This window comes from Micropterus salmoides, unplaced genomic scaffold (assembly GCF_014851395.1).
Source record: "Micropterus salmoides isolate LMB-PRFRI ecotype aquatic unplaced genomic scaffold, ASM1485139v1 Ms_hic_scaffold_7, whole genome shotgun sequence".
Classification (NCBI taxonomy): Eukaryota; Metazoa; Chordata; class Actinopteri; order Centrarchiformes; family Centrarchidae; genus Micropterus; species Micropterus salmoides.
This window is the reverse complement of record NW_024044459.1, coordinates 14457957-14479386: the sequence shown is the minus strand read 5'-3', so window position 1 is coordinate 14479386 and position 21430 is coordinate 14457957. Positions and strand designations below refer to the sequence as shown.

Here is a 21430-nt window from a genome sequence, read left to right as displayed (position 1 = left end):
CACGGCGATGGATGGCGGCGTGGTGCTTTTAGCAAACATACAGGAAGAAGAACGCTCTTCCTCTCCTCTTTCTGAAAGAGGGGTGTTTTGACAGTAAAGGAGAAGCTTACAGCATAATTTAAATTTGGGACATGTGGTCATTGAAGTCTTTGCGGATTGTGTGCTCACCCCGAGCTTTAACGTTACTGCACCCGAACTGGTCGATGGCGAGCCGACAGTCTGTTTATAAAGCTGCTGTTACATTTTCAGCACAGTTTATGCTGTCAACCGGCTTCTCCACGAAGGACACATGGCACAACAACACAAACTTCAAAACACTGGGAAAAGAAGAAAAGCTAATTTCCTGCACTAATCCGGTCAGTTTACCCAGGAATTACTGTACAGGTCAAGTCAAACTGAACTGCTGGAATTGCAAACAGCGTCTTGACAAAACACCTGTATTTTTCTGCATGTCATGCAAAGTAATCCAGCCCCCTGAAGAAGGGGCATCCTACTTTAAAATTATGGACTGGTGAGTGTCTGGTCTCATGTGCCTTTACTCGCTATCCAGGTATTTATTTAAGTCACTTTGTGACCAAAACATTTCATGTTACCATGTGTTGCCTCTTTTCAGTGACTACACATTCACGCTGGACACACAAAAGCTGCAGAAAAGATACTTGCAGCTTCAGCGGTCTCTACATCCAGACAACTTCAGCCAGAGATCTGTGGTAGGCAGGGGTATGTAAGGGGAATCTGAATAGAGATCAGTTGAGTAACATGGTTTATGAGTCAGCTGAGAGACTGTCCTATCTATTAGTACAAGTGTGGCACTGGAAATTGTGTTTGACCCTGTGTCCCTATTATGCCACTTGACTGTGCATTTTTGTTTTGTTAGTATGATTCGTTGTGAGTTGGCCAAGGGAATAACTCGGGGCAAAGTTGAAAAATGGCTTTGTTAAAACACAAATCCTAACAATGTAGGTCTTCCTAATGCAGCTTTCCCTATATTAAGCTGCCAAGCAAACAAGGTCAAGGCAAGGCATGAACAGCTACATAATAATAAAGACAGGAGGAAAGACAAGAGAACTTTTATAGTGCAAGTAATGATATTTTAGCATAGGTGTGTCTAATAACAATAATGGCTCAGTTCCATTAGGTATCCCAGGAGGCGATTCCAGTAAGTCAGCATGCGCAGTACTATTATACTATTAATTACACCGCTTTTTCTGCTCTGACTTGTTAAGATTTCTGCTCTGAAAAAAATCTATTACAAAATACCATACATTGTAAACTTAAAAAGAAAATACTCACAGTAAGATCCTGAATTTATTCACATTTAAGAAGAATTTTTACTTTCTTTCTTAAAAAATTACATATAACCAATTAACTGAACAGCTGACAATTGATTTAATAGTTGACAGTTGATTGATCATTGTTGAAGCTTTATGTGAACGTCATTACAAGTTCAGCAAAGTTTAAATAAGTGAAAGTTAAAATTGAACGAAAACTCAATTGTCTGACATATGTGAAGACCTTTCTATTTGTTTTGCTTGTTTTTGATCTTTGATTTTTTTCATTGCCAAATCATGCAAACCACCAGCACCTGACTGTTGTTGCTGTGTTCGGGGAATTTCTTGTTTTAGCCTTTCTATTAATATTTCATAACTCCTGCTAGAGTGGATCTGTGGTATTAACAGCTCAGTTTACTTGAAGAGTTTTTAAGGAAGAAATACTGGCTTACATGTCTAAATACGCTGTGCAGTTGAAGCTGAAAGTCAAAATATGACTTCAAAGCATATCTGGGCAGAGGAGGAAAAGCAAGAAGCGTAAATTGTATCCCAAAACAACTGGCAATAATTATTTAAATTAAATATAGGGCAGAACTAATGTCTGTCTTTAACACTGATTAATGCCCCCTCTATTTTCTTGATTACTCGATTAATGATTTTATTTATAAAAGGTAAGGAAAAAATTAAAATGCATATTCAAACTCACTATCCTGACAAAGAAAATATCAAATCTTTACATCCTAGAAGCTGGAACCAACAACGTTTGGCGGTTTCCTTAAAAAATGACTGAAACGATTGTCGTAATAGGTGTCGTTATCTGTTAGTAACTAGTTTCAGCTCACATCAAATACACAGTGGATATTTGTGAGCTGCACTTGTCTCAGTGTGTTAGTTCTTGCCCTGTATATAATTAGGGCTGCACAATTTGAAGAAAAAGTCATACTGTGATTATTGAGGACAATATTGCGAATGCGATTCGATATAATGGAACAAATTATACTATGAGTCTGCTTGCTTAATTATCAAGGAATGCGCGCAATAATGACATTTTGAAATGTGTATTTTTTAACTTGAACAAAGTTAAACGATAAACAATATTTATAACAATAAAGAACAAGGGGAACAAGTTGTTCTAAGGAAGAGGCGGCCAGAAGCAGCAAATATTGGCACACTGGCTCTGGCTAAATCTACATCTGTATGAGACTCTATCCACCACCTGGAGGAGGAACTAGTATACATGAGTGTATTAAATAAAGACTATAATGTTTAGTTAATAGTTTACTGTTTGTATAATAATAATATATTAAATACTACATTCATTAGAATTTCATATAATAGTAGGCTATACTTTTTTACCACTAGTTCATTTCTGTGGGTTGTTTTTATTCATTAAATCCTTGTGCAAGCAAAATGCTCTACATTGGTGTCTAATTTGTTAATGCTAAGTACTAACTTGTCCATAATCATATTGTTCAACATTTAATGATTTGCTGTAGCATGTCAAACTTTTTTAATGTCCCGCCCCATTCAGGCTGTGATTGGTCAGTTAACAAAAAGTGAAACTTCGGCTTTATGAAACGTTGAAGATGTTGAACAACAAAAGGCACCGATACAGCTAACGTTAAGTGGCCAGCGAGCCAAACCCCAACCTTCTTTATCTTCTCCCAGTTTTCTTCTGTCTGGCCGCTTCAGCTGCAGACGACGTCTCTCTGTCTCTGTCACAGAGGATTTCTCTCGTTGCTCCGGTGGCGAGTCTGACTATGTTTTGACGATTAGCCGAGGGGCTGGGGGTTACTGTAGGTTGTTGTCTTAAAAGTTACTGGCACACTGCTCATAAATCACCTTCCTCATTGCAGGTAGGCTTATCTATTTTTAGGGCCACATGCAAGAGCCCGGTGTGGGCGGAGATAATGAGCAGACTGCAGCGCACAGAGGAGAGAGCTCACACACGCTTATTTTGTTTTATTAAATCACACACTTTTTACTGTTATGTAATTGCACATAATGACATCGCGATTGCAATTGACAATTAGATTAATCGTGGAGCCCTATAATATAATCTTATATTTTGCCAATAAAAATCAACTGGCTTGAGCAATTTTGCATTTTAGTGACTCCAGCTGACAGAAAGAGGCGACTGTTAACTGAACTGTAATTTTAAAGGGATACTTCAGAACTGCAAAAACAGTTGTATAATGTCTTCTATGGCTCTGGAGGAGTTCATCAAGTCAACCACGATTATGTAATTGGGATGTAATCAGGGTTATTTTAGCTTGGGCTACAAGTCTGCAAATTTATCACAGAAAACCTGTTACAAACTGGGGAGTGGAGTTTAAATTCATGGGTGTTTCCCTAGCAAGGAGGGTCTAATGAAAGGTGCTATCACATTGCATTATGGGAAATGTTTGATGCAGTGTTTTGGCACTTTTGACTCATGCTAGGGACTAAAAGTGTGCATATCTCAGCCTCTGCTGCTGTGAGTACCCTTTAAAGAAAATATATAGAATTTCATTAATAAAGTGGACACAGGAAATTCAGGGTGATTGTTTAAACTGAAAGGCTAAAGGGAAAAGACAGGAAAGAGATCTAATTTTGGTTTGTTCCCTTGTCTTTGTATGGAGCACTCACTGCTGTTTAGGAAATACACTTTATAATTAGTGCAAAGTTTCATGCAGATCGGACTCTCGTCCTAGGAGGAGCTTCACATATTTCATGACTTTTGGCAACAAAAACACCAACTAAAGGTGCTATGTTTTGCACACAGCCTCAGTGGGGCTTGGGAAACTACTGGACCAAGTTTTGTGTTAATCTGACAGACTGATTTGGAGATCACTTACAGTTTTGTGGCAACTTACAGGAAGTTGTTTCTTTATAACACATTTTGGGGATTAACAATTTAATTTTGTTTTCTTTTGCTTCCCTTTTAATTTATCACTTCATATATGTAGACCATTGTACTTTTTAGCACCTTAATTTTTGCATGGAAAAATAGATTTGATGAACTTGTAAATCACATTCAGCCCAAAGCCAGTTAGGCTGATGACAGGTTAGCCTGTACTTGATATAAAACCTCGACTAGTGAAGCTTTAAAAATGTTACAGAAAGAAAGAAGACATGTCCCAGTGCACCTAAGCTGTTCAAAGTGGCATGTGTTTATAGGTTATTTTACAAAGTGGTATACAAATGACAGAATTTTCACATTATCCAGTTTCCCTCTCGTGGATCATTAAAAAAACGGCATGGCAGTTTAGAAGAATAAGCATTGTGAGTACAAGGAGGAGCAGTGGTGTGTTGCACTTAATTTATTCTGTACACTGAGGTGGAAAAGCACAATGCAGAATGTTGTCATGATATTAAGCTAAACTCATATTCAGCAGAACGTAAGAGAGGAGGGGTAGCCTAAATGGTTTCTTCACACACAACCTGTCCAATATTCTACTGACTCTGTTTTATTTATCAGCACCTCTGGCCATTTTTTCTTAATTAGACATCTTCCAGCCTCAGGGGTCTTCATCATATATAGAAAACTCATTACTTATACAAGGCTACAAGGCAGCCACCTACTGCACTGGTTTTTATTACAGAAACAGCTCCACGAGATGGGCCCATGGGCCAGAGCTTGAGACTATTGATTTTCACCAGAGCTGACAGACCTGATAGCTGCAAAATGTACTTGGATCTGCCAACCATTTCCAACATATTTTCCTCCCCGTCTTGTTTCCACACATCTGTCGTGTCAAACTTACACCTGCATCCCTTAAAGGGTCCCAAACTGCACGACTACAAAACAGTACCTGTATGTCATACACCTAATTGTCAGCATCACCAAGGAATTTGTGTTTACGAAATAGACAGTGGTATAGATTGGGATGGCAAGGTGTAAAATAGCTCAGATGTTATTCCCTTTTGTGACAGTTTGACATGATGGGAATATTTTTTGTTCCAAATGCACAGCATGCTAGTTAGAAATCACAATAATACAGCTTTTCTTTCCCAGTTTTAATGAATGATTATGGACTGAACTTGCCATCATTAGAAGCAAACTTAACAGAACCCTCTTTTGCAGAAAGAACAGGAGTATTCAGAAGGCCAGTCGGCTGTTGTGAACAAAGCATATAAGACTCTGCTTAAGCCTTTGAGTCGTGGCGTTTATATGGTGAGTTAGAAACTTCTAATGAATAGTTTATTTTCATAACTGTAAGCTCTGTCTGTCTGATTGCTCGTTCTAGAGGAACATCTTCACCGTCTGACAGTCATGAGTAGTGACTTGCATTTAAAAGAGCAGTTGAGTTTGATTCACTCCCATCCTGTGTTTCAGCTAGAGATGCAGGGGATATGTATAGAAGAGGGAACCGACTCCGGGGCTGATTCCAAGTTTCTAATGGAGCTGATGGAGATCAATGAAGCCCTTGATGAAGCACAGACTCCAGAAGAAGCCAATAAGATTGGCCACGACACAAAAGGTAAACAGCAATGCCTGGCTGGGCAATTCGAGTTGATTGTTGATCATAAATGGGCACAGGTGGAGGAGTAAATGTACCCAGTTAATTGGTGTAGCTTTTTCAGATGTTTGCTTGTTTTTATGAATAGCTTTACCTTTCCAGGCCTAGAAGAAATTATTAAAATGAAACAAAAATCACTTTTTGGCTGAACTAGTTGTTGGCTGAGATATGATTTTGTTTTAAGGGCTGAAGTAGTAATCCTTCGGATTTCAGTTCTGGTTGGTTTGGCGGCGCCGCTGGTTACCATGGTTTAATACTACAGCCAACACTCCCGCAGCAGCTACTTTGTCAGAAAAAGAACAGAAGAGCAACAGGTGTATCTGTTTATAGCGAAACCAAAAAAGCTCATGTTGTAGATGTGTATATGTAGGCTGTTTGAATCCGGGGTGGGAAGGGCAGACTCTGCCCCTAATGATGAAAACTACTATATAGAAAAGTAATCAAAGAATGTAATGGCTAATGCAAAAATAATGTGGATCATAAATATTGCCACACATTGGATTTTATTTCATGAAATTACTGACTTACAGAATGGGCATAGTCACCTACCACTGATATGCACAAGGTTGAAAACTTCAGACCAATGAATGATGCATACATGAGGGATTTATCTATGCCTACACAGGCTGTTCAATTTGTGTCCCATTTTGTAAACTAAAATTATCCATGTACTGTGTAGTGCACACATCAAACTGTGTTAACACAATATGTTCTAATGTGGTCTGTTTAATCTCAAATCATGCAGTTACTCTCAGCAGCGAATGTGCCTTTGAGTTTGTAGGAATAAAAAGCACCATATGTGCCGTGAGTCGTTAACACGTGCAGATCTGGAACTTGCGTCCTTCTCATTTGCAGGGAAACTGGCAGACTTGACAAAGGAGATAGACGCTGCCCTTCTTAAAGGTATTATATTCAGACTTTGCATTGGAGCGTTTTCTGTTGCTCCCACTCATTCCTTTGTTTGTTTTATGATCTATGTTGAAGCTTTCATTCAAGTTACTGAGTGAGTCATTGATTGAACTTCCTTTTGCACTCTTTTTTTTAATCAGGAGAGCTTCAAGCTGCCAAAGCACTACTTGCCCAAATGAAATACTATGCAAACATAGAAGAGAAAGTGAAGGAAAAACTTTCTGAATTCATGTAATTTCCCCCCTATGCCCTGTATTTTATATTTGTAGCCACAAAAGTTAGGTGCACAAGTTATTGTACATTTGTCTTGGGATTATGTAAATGTATTGTTCTAGTTGAATAATAAAACTTTACTTGTAATGCATAATATACACCTGACTTAATGTTGATTTGTTCATAATGTAATATTTTTTTGATTAAAAGCTATATAGATATGAGGGTGGGATTGGATGCATACGGTGTCCCCCTTGAATTCCACTAATTTCACAAGCATAATCACATCCACTTGCACCTAATGTATCATTTAAAATGACAGAGATCTGTAATAGGGTCTGATTAAAATGCTGCTCAGAGTGTTTATATGATTATCCTGCCTATCAGTTCAACATTTGTCATGTGGGACTCACACACGAATGGGGCTCTCATCCAGTTCCTCAGGTTACCTTTAGGTGGAGACATAACACCTTTACAATCATCATGCAGAAGAGCAGCACATGTTGCACAAACTGGATATGAGACCAGAAGGAAGTCCTTTGTTGAGGTAGACAGCCTCTTGAATTATTTATGGTGGCTTGATATGTAGCATTAATGCTGTGATAATCAGGAAGACTGAATGGCAATTAGTTGATGTGCCAGAGATCTGTGATCTTTGTATTTTGTAACTCATAAATTGATACACATTGACCCCGTACACCTATGCCTGCAACACACTGATAGAATAGATAAGAATGTAAATTCATCTGTCTCACTCATTTAATTTTGTCAAATTTTTTTTTTAACACCAAATTGTGATAATATGTAATTACTTTGAATATTGGAGCTCCAGGCACATCGGGGCTTTTGATCCGAGAAACTGATACAGGTGTTATTGCTCTGAGAAATCGAGGGTGTCACTTAATCTCATACCAGAAAGTGTACCAACAGATCACATATCATACAAAAAATCTGTACTCTAACTAAAGTCCACTGGAGCATCCCATTGTAACACAACCTGACTGGTTGTTTATTAAGTCTGGAACAACAATGTCATGTGTCTGAGGTAGTTTAGTTATTTAACCATAGAGAAGCAGTTTCCCAAATACACATGGATAGACAGTGAATTAAACAGTGCTTCTCCCTCTACAAGATGACTAACAGACATATTTATTATTCATGTCGTAATCGGAAGGCATCTACGGTGCCTTTAAATTAATGAGAAAATGTGATCGACCAACGCTGAGGCCACTGCTGTCTCCGAGAACTCTTTGAAATTGAGTTTGAAAGAGACGAAAGGGAAAGAAACTCACTACAGCTGGGCTGTGAAATTGACTTCGATGGGAAAGCTTGGCAGAATGAACTAGGTATATGAGACCACCATGCTGCTTCTGGGATGAGTTAGGTCAGCATCAGGCATACTAAACAATTTAATGCTGCTGATGTCTGAGTAAATATAATTTCTCTTAGCTGTGTTAGTTGCAGTAGTTTGACATTTCAGGAAATATACTTTAAATAAAAATTTCTTGTTAAGCAATAGATGAGAAGATCGATACCACTTTCATATCTGTCAGCTAAATATGAAGCTATAGCCAACTGGTTAGCTTAGCTAAGCATAAAGACTGAACAGGGGGGGAAATAACTAGCCTAGCTATGTTCAATGAAACAGTATCAGGTCATCACCTACATCATCTACTTTTTATCTAATTTGTTTAATCTGTGCAAAAAGTGTAAAAACAACATTTTTACAAGGCATTATAAGATAAGATATACCTTTATTAATCCCCTGTGAAAATGCAGGTTGGCACAGCAGTGCAGAGAAATGTAAAAGAACAAAATACAGTAAAAGTAGAATCAGGTACATTTTACGTAGACGTATAAATATATACACACTGTATACAAACTATATACAATTAATTATGTGCTGGACTTTTTCTTGGCTGGGTGCAGTGACTGCAACCTCTGAACAGAACCTAACCAGCTGCTGGCTGTAGCTTCATATTGAGCAGACATATGGGCGCGGTATTGATCTCTTTGTACACTGTTGCAGGTAAAAGTAAAAATTAGACGCTATACCTGCATTAAATCCCTAAACATGTTATTTAATTGATTTGGAATTGTATAAGACATGAGGCTTATTTTGCGCTTCAGTTTTCATACCACCAAGAATCTTCACATTGTTTTATAGATGTTTTCTCGCAACCGAAATTGAGACTCCTTTCATGGTGACTGGATGCAACCATCTTAGTGTCTGTGAAAAATCTTTCTTTCTATTTATTTATTATTCTGTTTATTATTCTAAGCATAATCGGCAAATGTTGTTACCTGTAAATCACCGTAGAACAATTTTTCCTGGATTATGGTATCTAAATAAGCCTCCAACAATGTGACTCGTAGTGTCCTAATTGCAGTATTAATCATCTCCATATGACCTTAACATAAATATAATAAGATTAATGTGTTCTTGTGACCCATGTCTTAATCATACTGTTCTCTTAATCATATTAAAGCTGAAGTGTTGGTGGGCCATTAAAACACAATTGCAGGTCTCTTCACAGAAACCTAATGGAAATTTCCCTCATTATAGACTATTTGGCTTATAATGATGAGTACAAACACCATATATACTTCCACTATAGATACAAACTGTAGCCACTGAAAGGTCTGATTGACAAAGGTCTAAACCAGTGGAGGATGACTCACTGGAGCAGAGCTCTTTTCTCCTCACAGCAGTCTTTATGATCCTCGCCCCTCTGCTCAGCTTCTGTGTGACTCAGTCGTTGAGTGTCAGTCTCATCATCCCACAGACACCTCAAGCCTGCTGTGTGTACTTGTGTCTCACCAGGTAGTAATGCCATTATAATCTACCACTATTAGGCTTTCTTCCCGCCCTTAATCCGTGTTTTTGTGTTGTTTGCCTGCATCCCCATAAAGCTACTGAACTATAGCCTGTTACTCTACAAATGTATTCTCTGAATCTTTGACTCCTGCTTGGCTTTGTAATTTGATATGGTTTACATTTCGAACCCACTCATGGAACTTGGTGACATTGTGATTCGTGTAGACATTCTTCTACACAGCAAAAGAAAAGGTGCTATTAAACTTATGGTGACAACAACACAAGACTTGATATGTCCCATACTTCTGCTAATTTGGTTTTATACAAAGAGGGCACTGGAAAATAGAAGCTGGCACAATTGAAGTACCTTTTGCTGTTTAAATATGTTTTTATCAAAGATTGTCTCCATTTTCTGGTTCTTGTTAACATCTGATGTGTGGTGAGCGTTCTGGTGCTAAATGGCTGCCGTGCATCACCCAGGTGGGTGCTACACATTGGTGGTGGTTGAGGTGAGTTCCCCCTACTTCACTGTGAAGCACTTTGAGTATCTATGATAAAGCGCTATATAAATGTAATTCATTATCTTATGTTCAACTTTAATGGGGAATTCATTTATTAAAACTTTGGATTTGATATATTAAGCACTCCAGATAGCTTTGTTCCTCACTGAATGTAATTATAAGTCAAATCAAAACATTCTTTGACAGTAACTACCCTTTTTCTCGACTACAAGTTTGTCGGGATAATTCCCAGAGGTGTGAGCCTCACTGCAGCAGGCACGCCGCTCCACTAAGATTTCAATATAGGCCCTGCTGAGAGATCTCTGCTCTCCTCAGCAATATCAGGAGAAGGCCTGTGCATTTAGACACAGCATGTTTGTGTGTTTGTGCCGACCAGAATAGAGAGCTGCCTTATCTTCAAATCCCTTTGACTCAGAATGGATAATCGTCCCACCAAAAAGCAGTTGTCAAGTAATCCCCTTATCAATTGCCTTCCCCTGAACCTCTTGTCACATGTATTCCCCCAAATGATTGTGGATTTAATCTGGTTCACTGCACCAATCAAATATGTTTGCTGTTGTGTAGCAATCATGTCTATATTCCAGGATGTACAGAAGATGGCAGGTCATTTAGTTATCTCTTTTCATAATTAGAATCAGTCAGTGTGCCACTGGTGCATAGTAGGTTTCCCGTGCTTGCTAGCAAAACAAATTCATGATCCAGCTTTGGTTGTGATAGATATCAACATATTATTCTATGGCATACAATCCTAATAATTGTGTCACCAATTTTTTAAGGAATTTATAACCTAACTTTCTAGTCAAGTGCTTATATAGGACAGTTATTTTAAACTGAGCAAGGTTTGGATATTCAATATTTTACATTATTCTTTCACCTGGATGTGTGGCTATGCAAAAAAGTAGGAGACCCACTGAAGTCAAATTGATATGTTGTTTGCATCTACAAATAAAAACAAGTATCAAATAAATGAAGTGTTAACAACATTTCCCCAGGAAAACGACAGGTCCGGTTTTAATTAAACATCTGTGAATCAGGGGGCTGCGGGTGGATCTGTTAAGTTTAGAGGGATTTTTTTTTTTGGCGTTCAGCCGTCCCATTGAAACAGCAGGAGATATTGCTTCAAAAGGCTCCTTTGTGGTTCTTGAGTTTGAAAAGCCTTTGAAGACGAAGAACCAGGGGTTTTAAACAAGGTGCATGCGTGTGGAAACACAGATCAGCCATTCACTTTCAGCTGAGTTCAGTGCAAACCACTCGCCTCTGGTGAGATCGCTCTCCTCACCTTATCTCCTCTGCTATGCTGCAGACACTGCCTATCTCACAGCAATCACATTGTCCACGGTTCAGATCTGGCCCGTTTGTTTCTCCTCTCATCTGAATACCTTGCACAGCATTGAAACACAGGATTCCACTCTGATTCCACTCTGCCATTATGGCCCTCATATGTCTTATGGCAAATACTTTTACAAAGTTCTTTAAGGGTAATTTTATTAATTTTTTTTTGTATTTTTTCAACCTGGACCTTACTTTCCCATGTTTTGTGTACATGTGACTAATTGGGACAATTCTTTTTAAAATTGGTCCAGTATTGAGTGAGCATCAAAACTGGGCTGCAACTAATCCTTGCGGGTAATTGCGCCCTGTCAAAGTACGTCCACTTAAGTGCTTGTTTTTCCATTGACAGGTTCAGATGGTTATTATAAGTACAACATTATGGAAACATAATATAGATAGGCTATTTTAAAGAGTAAGAAACAGTCACTAATTCGCTCTCGTCAAAGCCCCCAGACTCCATTAATAAAAACACTATATTAACTTAAAAAAAGGAAGGATTTCAAAACTAGAGCAGCGTAGTCTGGGGGTCCTGAGGAACTTAGTTGCTTCAATTAACTCAATATAGCATTAACACGGACTAGACATCCACATAAAAGTTACAGACTTTGTTTTACCTTTAATAAATTAACTCACTACAGCCGGGCTATCTGTAAATTAAATTAAAATATAATTCTGCTTCTAATCTTATACCTATATGTTATGCATAATTCTCCCCTGATAAACCACCTGATAAATCTAAGTCAAATTTACACTCCTTTTAGCCCTGCTTTGGTCTCCACCAGGTCCTGAGAAAAATATCTGGCTGTCTGCTGTTTGGTGCTGGGCACGTGGCATACATTTGGTTTTAATAGCAATGAGCTGAAAGACACTAAAACGCTCCATAGAGTATGAAGGGAACCAGAGGATATGGCTATAATTGTTTGGATCACTGCAGACCCATCTCACCCCAGACACAACCTGTTCCAGCTTCTTCCCTCTGGTAGGCGCTACAGAGCACTGTACGGCAAAACCAACAGACTCAAGAACAGTTTCTTCCCACAAGCCATCACTCTGATGAACAGCTGACTCTGACTCACAATGTCAGGAACCATTCCTGTGCAATAACCCAGTAACTCTGCCTCTATTCAGCCACCTGTTTACTGGTTTCCACATATTATTTATTGTCATTCTCTATTTCAGAGCCGTTCATACTGTTCATATTGTCATATTGTATATTTTATATACTGCATACCAAATCCACCTACCTCAAGTACATAGTACCTGCACATAATACTTTTTTATTCCAGCATCCTTTGCACCATGCTCCATCACACTGTGTATGTGAACATGTATGCATGTATGTGTATGTGTACTTGTATATTTCATCCATCTCTGACATATACATAATAATAATAATAATAATAATAATAATAATAATAATAATAATTTATTTATTTATTCATTTATTTTTAATAATAAATTTTACTGCGTCCTTTGCACTCTGCTCATTGCACTAATGTCTAAATCTGTCTTTATTGTTTTTGTTTGTAGTGTGTATATATTTGTTCTCTATACTGTAGCCTGTGTCTGATTTTATAATTGTATTATTGTATAAGTAAGCACATTGTGAGCAATGTACAATCCACAGTCAAATTCCTCGTATGTGTACACATACCTGGCAAATAAGGCTGATTCTGATTCTGATTGATCCATTGTTATCATCAATATACATAATTATAGCAGACCCCCCAAAACCCCAAACTGTCAATTTACCATGTGGAACTCATGTGGCAAAAAGATTATTTTGATTTTGCAATTAATACAACATGTCCTCACTTGCTTGCATAAACAGACAATAACCAGACAATAATGTGGTTTCCATGTGTGAAAATGGCTCTACACATCGCAGATCTCTCAGTGTCACGTCTTTGTAAAATTTAATTGAAGCGCAAACACTTGTTACAAACAGCCTAACATCTTAGAGATTGTAAGCAGTATTGGGGAAGCTCAGTAAGTTCAACAGTTGGTGTGAATGCTAATGTGCTATCCTCAAGTAAAGAGACATCACACCGTGCCTCAGCTTTACTGCAGGTGCGCCAGACAAGATTCATTTCTGAAGGAAGGCAAGACAAGATGATTGCATTGTGGTCGGTAAAAACCATTCCTGAGCTCTGAAAACAAAATTCTATCATTGAGTTTTATAACTATGCAGGAATTCAGCCAAATCCCTGCACCTGTGGCAATATATTGCCTTGACTCAATATTGTCTGTGAGCCTCACCATTCTCCCGCATCTTTATACAAGAGGGAGGAGAATTTGCAGTCACCAGCGCACATTAATTTGTAAGACCTTGCTTTTCAAGCAAACAAAGAAGAAACCGTCTCCTCTCCGCGTGTGCTGCTGATATCTCCCATAATGATGACTCTCATTACTCCATGCATCCTACCAAGTTCAACAACAATCTAACCTTTTTCTACTGCTGCTGTTTCTATGACAACACAAGCCCCTGCTGCATCTTTAAAGCGTGATGAACATAAAAGCCAGAAAATGGATTTGATTGATCTTGCTTCTCTCCACAGGACTGCTATCAAGACTGATAGGGGTGTTTAGGCTAACAGGCAAAGATCAAAAGGTGATAATGTTTTAGCTCCACTTACAAATTTTCTGCAGTTGAATGTTTCTGAGCAGTGTGGTAGGATTATGACCGGATTTCTTAAGCTGTCATGTTGTCTTGAATGTGCATTACAACAGGGATTTTTGCAGGGAGGTCACATACGTATTTAACCACATAGTGATATCCAGGTGAACCTCTTTCAAAGGAAAAGATGCAGACCTGTCTTTCCATGTTATGAAAACATAGCTGCATTGTTGCCTGCAGCAGGTATTGGATCTCTGTTATATGAAGCTCCGGTCGCAAAGAAAAAAAACATTGGGTTTTTCCTCTGCCTCGCTATCCTTATTGCATTTGACAGGACAGTGACCACATAACTCAATCCTGGCACCAGCTTGAATTGAGGCCTTTGAGAAAGTGCTGCGCTATTGACCCTTGGGCTTCACTCAGCGCCTCTTCAGCTAAAAACACCCAAGAATATCTTGTCCACCTCACCGCTGCCCCAGCTCGCAAAGTAATAGGATTTGGTGCTGTAATCCAGTAGCGACATGTGATGGCGCGTGGCACGATGATGATGCACCATCCTCAGTTTGAGCCTCTTGCCAATCACCAGAGTGGAGTGAAATTAATCACCCTCTGGGCTGTCAGTTGGCGTCAACCAGGAGACATTTATCTTTGAACCCATGTCAGTAATTTGGCAATAACGGTTCCTTTGATTAATTCACTGCCTGAATCTCTGCCAGGAGAGCAGGAGTTCAGAGACAGTGACAGATTGATGATGCTTGTATCCTGTAATTCTGTGGCCCTCAATCTTCACAGTGATTAGGCTTGTGTGAAAAAAGACAATACAGATAATGGCACACTACTAAAATGTTATGATATATATGAATCATTGTTTGAGTGCAGACCCGTTGTCTGAGATGCATTGTCAGCATCGGCGTGGATGTTTGTTGTGTCCACGGTGTTGTCGGGAAGTTGCAAATGATTTCAGGCTAGGTATGGAGCAGTACTTGGGATTGTTTGTCAGCACTAGCTCGCTGTGTCCACGGATCGGCTTCAGTCATGCTGCTTAAGCAAAACTGTTGACACATCTCAAGCTAAAAAAGTTCATTCCAGCGTGCATCCCAAAAACTTCAGCCATGGAAGGGACAAACCTGCACTAGAAAAAGCTCATTCAGCAGATGTCGTCCCACATACTGCCACCTTCCCTTGATTTTTTTTTTTTTTTTGGGGACAAACTTGATGTTTACTTCAATGCCTCTCAAGGGGCTTCCCTGTAAGGCAAACAACAGTCTTAGGATATCTTATTCTTTTTCATTTGACAGCACAGAATGCAGTCCTGCTTTCCGGGGGATTGTCTTGTGCACAGATTTCCACAAAACACCTTTTCACCGAACTAAATATAAATTAATGACTGTTATCTTCCAAAAAATCAAATCAAGTGGTGGGACACACTGGAATCATAATTTGTGAATTACTGGTGTTATTATTTTAATTCAACCATATGTCAAGATGAAGAATTGCCATCATTACTACATTTAATTGGTGTTCTGAGTTAAAACTTTTAAAAATGCTTAACAATGCTTTTTGCCACAGATCTACCTTATTCACAATCCCCTACTTAAAAAACATATAAATAATATAAAAACAAACCCTCTTTTGGCCACTTGTCAAAATAAATTATCGAACAAGCTCAATGTTTGCAAACAGCATGTAATTGGTCTCAAAGAGCGATGTGGCAGGGTTGTTTTGGAACTGGACACATACTGCTGAATGGAAGTCATTCATGTTAGAGGGAATGAAAATAAAGCTGGTCTTTGCATTTACAGTGAAGGTATCTGACTTGTTTATCAGTGTGTTTCGACTGGGTTCTTTGTGAGATCTTAGCAGCTTTTTTGTCAGTGTAGGTCATGGGAAATACTTTTTGGTCTCATCTGCCTTGTTAGAGTTTCCCACCTCAGTATGGATCATGCTCCATCTCTCTTTCTCTTCCTGTAGTGTGTGTCCTCCCTCCAACACAACATCTCATCTTATTTATTTTCACTTACTTGTTCATTTACTGCCTCCCTGTTTAGATAAATATCATTTTCTACCTATCCATCGATTATATGAACTATATAAGGAAATATTTTGAAGTCTTGAAGCTGCGCAGTGTGCGTGGGTGTTATATTCTACTCTATATTTAATTTAACTGTGGATTTCTGACTGTAGCCATGGAAACCCACCGCACCGTGACCCCTCCCATGGTAATACCTTATTAAAGTGAAATTTTGTAATTTAATGTAATGGAATAGCTGTAATTGGATTAGTATACTGTTACAGCCATTACACTTATCTTCACAGCTCTCCCTGAAATCTCTTAAATGTTCCACTCACTGATGTACTTTCTAACACTGGTTGGTCCCCTGGCAGTCAAATGCAAGTGCTCTAGCAAGGATATCATTCGCACATTCTTACATAGATATGCAATAACAATTCAAATTTCTGATAGCGACCTGGTATACATTATTGCTTTGAACAGGGAAGACTTTATAAAAAAGGTTTTATTTTCAGACCGGTGACTTTTTGAAAATATATAAAGCATTCTGAATGGCTGCAAGGCTGCCACCTGCTTCACCATCTCTGGCATGTCCCCTTGGCTGGTTCCAGCAGCCTGCTGGAGGAATTAAGGAGGAGATTTGGAGAGCCTGGGCAGATGTAACAGCTGAGTTGACATCAGCCTGCGTGGGACAACATGCTGCTCAGATAGAGAGAAATGCTCTGCACCGGTAACTGGCAGGCTTAAGGATGTTGCCTGCTTCATTATGTCCCAGACAAGCTAACCAAAATATATTTTCTGCCCACTGCCCACGAGTATTCGAAGGGATGGAGATAGAGGGTTGGGTTTGTTCAGGTGTGAAAATTTGCTAGACCTGCAAAATTTAGCTACTTGGGTTGACCTCGGGAAAACCAGCTCTGCAGGGACTCCAACAAATTGAAGCTTTAAACTTGGAATGTGAATAAAAACTTTACTCCAATGTAAAATGAGGGATGTTGGGATGCCTTGCCAAAATTAAGAAAGTAATATTACACGCAATACATTACGCAACTGAGAAATAAGCTACCAAAGTAAATAGGGTGACATTCAATCAATCTACTGAATACTAGTTGGCAGGCCTCAGGGCTATGCTTTATGTTAAGGTTGACTGACATATACTGTCTATCAGCATGAGGATTTACTGTCCAAATGGATTGGCCGTTCTGTCTTTATTCATTCCAACAGAAAGAGACCCTGCTCTGTACATATGCTGAGCATACTAATATAAGGATAAGGATATAATATGACCTGATATTCCACATACTGCAAGATTTGTTATACTGTGTATGGAATGACTACAAACACCCTAGTTATTCATTCCACCTGCAAGTTGTCCAGTTTTGCAGTATAATCATTAGAATGCATATGAAAATACTGACATAAATGAACTCATCCTCTCTCAAGTGTTCGTATCTCTTATTCCAGCCCATAACAGATTGATCATCTATGTTGTGTGACCATGCAAGGGCAAGTTGTAGTGCAACAAGTTCGCCAATATATCTAAATAGAAAAATTAAATATTCATCAAGGTCAAACGGCCCTATGTTTCAACGTGAGAATGCAACAGAATTAAATTTGTTCCAGTTTATGGACTGAAAATGTTTGCTCTCTGCTCTTTCAGCGCTTCTGGGACTGTGAACAAAATGACACGGGCATCTACCTACGCTCTATTAAATTTAAATGATCAAACATATCTTTATTAATTTCACCCCAATGGACTTTCGCATGTATGGAAAGCACATAAATTAGCATTTTCTCACTGCAAATGGCCAGAGACCGTCAATTTCACTGCACAATTATACACGTTCACTTAAACCATGTAATTGCCTTTATTTAGGTTTTACACTCTGTCACAACTAACCTAATAGAGTGCAATAGATACACAGGGACCCAGGCATTTGTAATTGTCTGACTAATTGCTGGCTTGCAGATTTACAATACTTCTGTTCATGTGATTGTTTTTAAGACTGGAGTCAACAGTGCCAGTTTACTGGCACTGTTAGATCTTTACTCACACGCACAAATGGATGAGATCTCGGGTACAGGGCAGCATCAACAAACTATTTCCACCTGTGCTTGTACAAGCAAAACTAGTGTTACTGACACAATTGCAGGTTGATAGCGCTTTGACTGGTTTCCTTCTATGTCCCGGACATGTCTGACTAATTGCTGGCTTACAGATTTACAAGACTTCTGTTCATGTGATTGTTTTTAAGACTGGAGTCAACATTTCATTAATTTACTGGCACTGTTAGATCTTTACTCACACGCACAAATGGATGAGATCTCGAGTACAGGGCAGCATGAACAAACTATTTCCACCTGTGCTTGTACAGGCGAAACTAGTGTTACTGACACAGTTGCAGGTTGATAGTGCTTTGACTGGCTTCCTTTTATGTCCCAGACATGAATTTCATCAGACCACAAAAGTGGCTTAAGAAATTAAAGGTGCATCTAGTACTTGATGACTTAAATCCACCTCTGAAGACGAGCAGTAGGAATTACAGCATCACTGACAAATCTCTGCAGCACACCCCACCCTAAACCCATCTCAAACTCTGTAGGGACCAGCAGCTGGAATAGACAAACAATTAAGTCACATTTCCTCATTACAGATATTTAAACCTGGAGATTAAGGCAGAGATCTTCAGAACAGAACCGAAGAACATCACATGAAGATAATTTATCCCAATGAAAATTGCATTTATAGCTACTATAAATGCTTTGTGCAGTGCTTTGTCATTGACAGTTATTAATGAAGAAGAAGAAACCTCAGAATACTGGTGTCTTGAAACGACAGTAGATTTTTATTTGCTTTAAAAAAAGTATGAGGCACAAAATGACTTTTTGAAGCATAACCCTATCAACATTCTGCAGATATATTTTGTGCTATGGTGCAGTAAAAAAACTACTCGCCCCTTAAAGGGATAGTTGAGGTCTCTAATGAGTTGTCGTTTTGTCATGAGCTGGGAGTCTTTTCTGTCCATCCAACTTCACTGGCTGAGATGAGCGAAACTTGTTAGGGCTTGTTTGGGAAACTACATTTTTGCACAGTGAGAGTGTTTGTTAGTTAGTGCTAACAAATGCAGCTTAATAGGCCTACAATTCTTTAATTTGCATAAACTGATACATGTGCTTTTTAATTGGACTGCAAGGACTTTGGTGATTGATCAGATTTGCCTCCCACAGTTCTGATCTCTTCCTAAAATGATCCTTCATTTCCTTTTATGTACAAATCACACAAACAGATCTGCAAGAGCTAATTGAAAGATCAAACGCAACGTTTCAACGTGAGCCCTTGTAAGCTGACATGATGACAAAAATCAGAGATTGCAGTTGTCGCATAATCATTGCTGGTGAGATTCCTGCAGACAGAGACGTTTAATCACAGAACAGAAAATCACATCTGCTTTCTCTCCACATTCTTCTCCCTGTTTTCTATTTATTATCTTTTTTTCACCTTTTGCATTCGTGGCACTTCACATAACCAAAAAGTTTAGTCACATTATTTTTGTCTGCCTCTCAGCATTGGTGATTATGCTGTATTGCGCTGGTGTATGTGGCCGCAGCACTGACCTTAACTTCATTGTTTGGTGGATTAATCTGCCGGCAGGTCATGTCTCTGCCTTCCCTTTTGCTCCAGCTACACAGTGTTAACAATGCGTCAGCTCGGGCAGCACTGTCACCATTTCTTTAGGCTATATTGCGATGATTCACATGAGTGAGCCATTAGGAAATAGATGTTTTCATGACCCTGTGAGGAGGAGAGTGAGTGGGTTGAAAGTGCAGGCTTTCTGAAAGGCAGGCACCCTAATAGCCCATATACCCTCTCTATGTGTGTGAGGCAGATATTGTGCAATAACACTTTACAGCTCCATCTTCTGAGTTGTCTTTAGGCTTCATTAAAAGTCGTTAAAAAAAGTTCCTGTCTTTAGTGTGACTTGTAAAAATGTAATCCATTTATTAGAAATAAGACAAGAAGGGCTGTTAGGAGGACGTTGACGCTTCACTTTTCATGGATAAACCCTTTGACAAGAATTCAATTCTCCATCTCTTGTTTGGACACCCCTGTTAGGCATTCAGCCTGTTAAGAGCTCCATGAAAACATGAGAAACACTTAGTCCTTGTGAGGAAGGATCTGTTGTTTACAAAACGCCCGGGCTTTTAAGGATGCTGCGTGTTTCCTCCCCTCCTTGACTCAGAAAAGCTTTGGGGGAAAAAAAGGTCCAAGGAGCAAAGAGCTTCGTTCTCTGTTCTTCTCCATTTAAATGCTTAAAAGGGCATCTTTAGCTCAATGTGTTAAACTCATTACAGCCTCCCTTTATGTTTGACTTTACCAGCATCTTCTACCTCTCTCTCCTGCTGCCTCATGGCAGTGGCTGGCCAGGCACACAACCACAGCACCACCAAGAAATTCACAGTCAGGGCCACATCTCTGGGCTAGTATCCCTCCCACTAAGAGTTGAGGTTTGCCATGAGGCTGACCCATCACACACTCGAGCCGAAGCAGCGGGGCCTAGAGTTTATAGAAGTCCACAAGGGAGATGCCTGCGGGGAAATTACCCCTCCTACTCCTCCTCTTTGCTTTTGTACACGCTGCCTATCTTCTCTTTCCCTGCTCTGTCCCACACTGTAAAGGCGTGGCCGGGGCCCCCTCAGGGATCCATTTGCCTTCTATAAAGCCCATTGCTATGGAAATTGTGTGTAATTTCAGGGCCCGTTAACGGTGAGAGTGCAGACATGCATATAGAGCACTACTATCATCACACTGGAGCAGAAGAGCACCCAGGGCGAAATCTCATATTCGTTGCTCCTCCGACAGTCTTTGCCCCTACAACATGACATGCTTCATCTGATGCTATCAGAATAAGGAATGGACAGACTGGGGAGTAGGCAGCTCGGGAAGGGAAAAGGGAGGTGGATGGACTGAGAGGAGGCAGCATCCCTGAGTGTGTGTCACATGGGAAAGAGAGGGGGTGTTTTAGAAAGAGAAGAGATTGGAATACTATATGAGAAAGATGGAAGCAGCAGAAGAAGTAGTAAAAGCGATAGTGGAAGGGAATCCGAGGAGAGAGAAGCCTGAATCAATATTTATACTGTGAGGCGAGACAATTCTGAAGCAGTAATTAAATTGGTGTGTCATATTTCATTCCATTACTGGGCCGAGCTTGCATGCAAATGATCCAAAAGGCCTCCT

The 21430-nt window shown here is 39.4% G+C and overlaps 1 protein-coding gene across 1 annotated transcript; it reads left to right on the top strand.

The window, feature by feature from the left end:
- Positions 1–8: 8 nt before the first annotated feature.
- Positions 9–7053, top strand: hscb (HscB mitochondrial iron-sulfur cluster cochaperone). Its single transcript, XM_038703058.1, has 6 exons — positions 9–511; positions 614–710; positions 5338–5427; positions 5590–5734; positions 6629–6676; positions 6823–7053. Exons 1-6 carry the CDS (start codon positions 132–134, stop codon positions 6915–6917), a joined length of 855 nt encoding a protein of 284 aa, XP_038558986.1. The 5' UTR covers positions 9–131; the 3' UTR covers positions 6918–7053.
- Positions 7054–21430: the final 14377 nt, after the last annotated feature.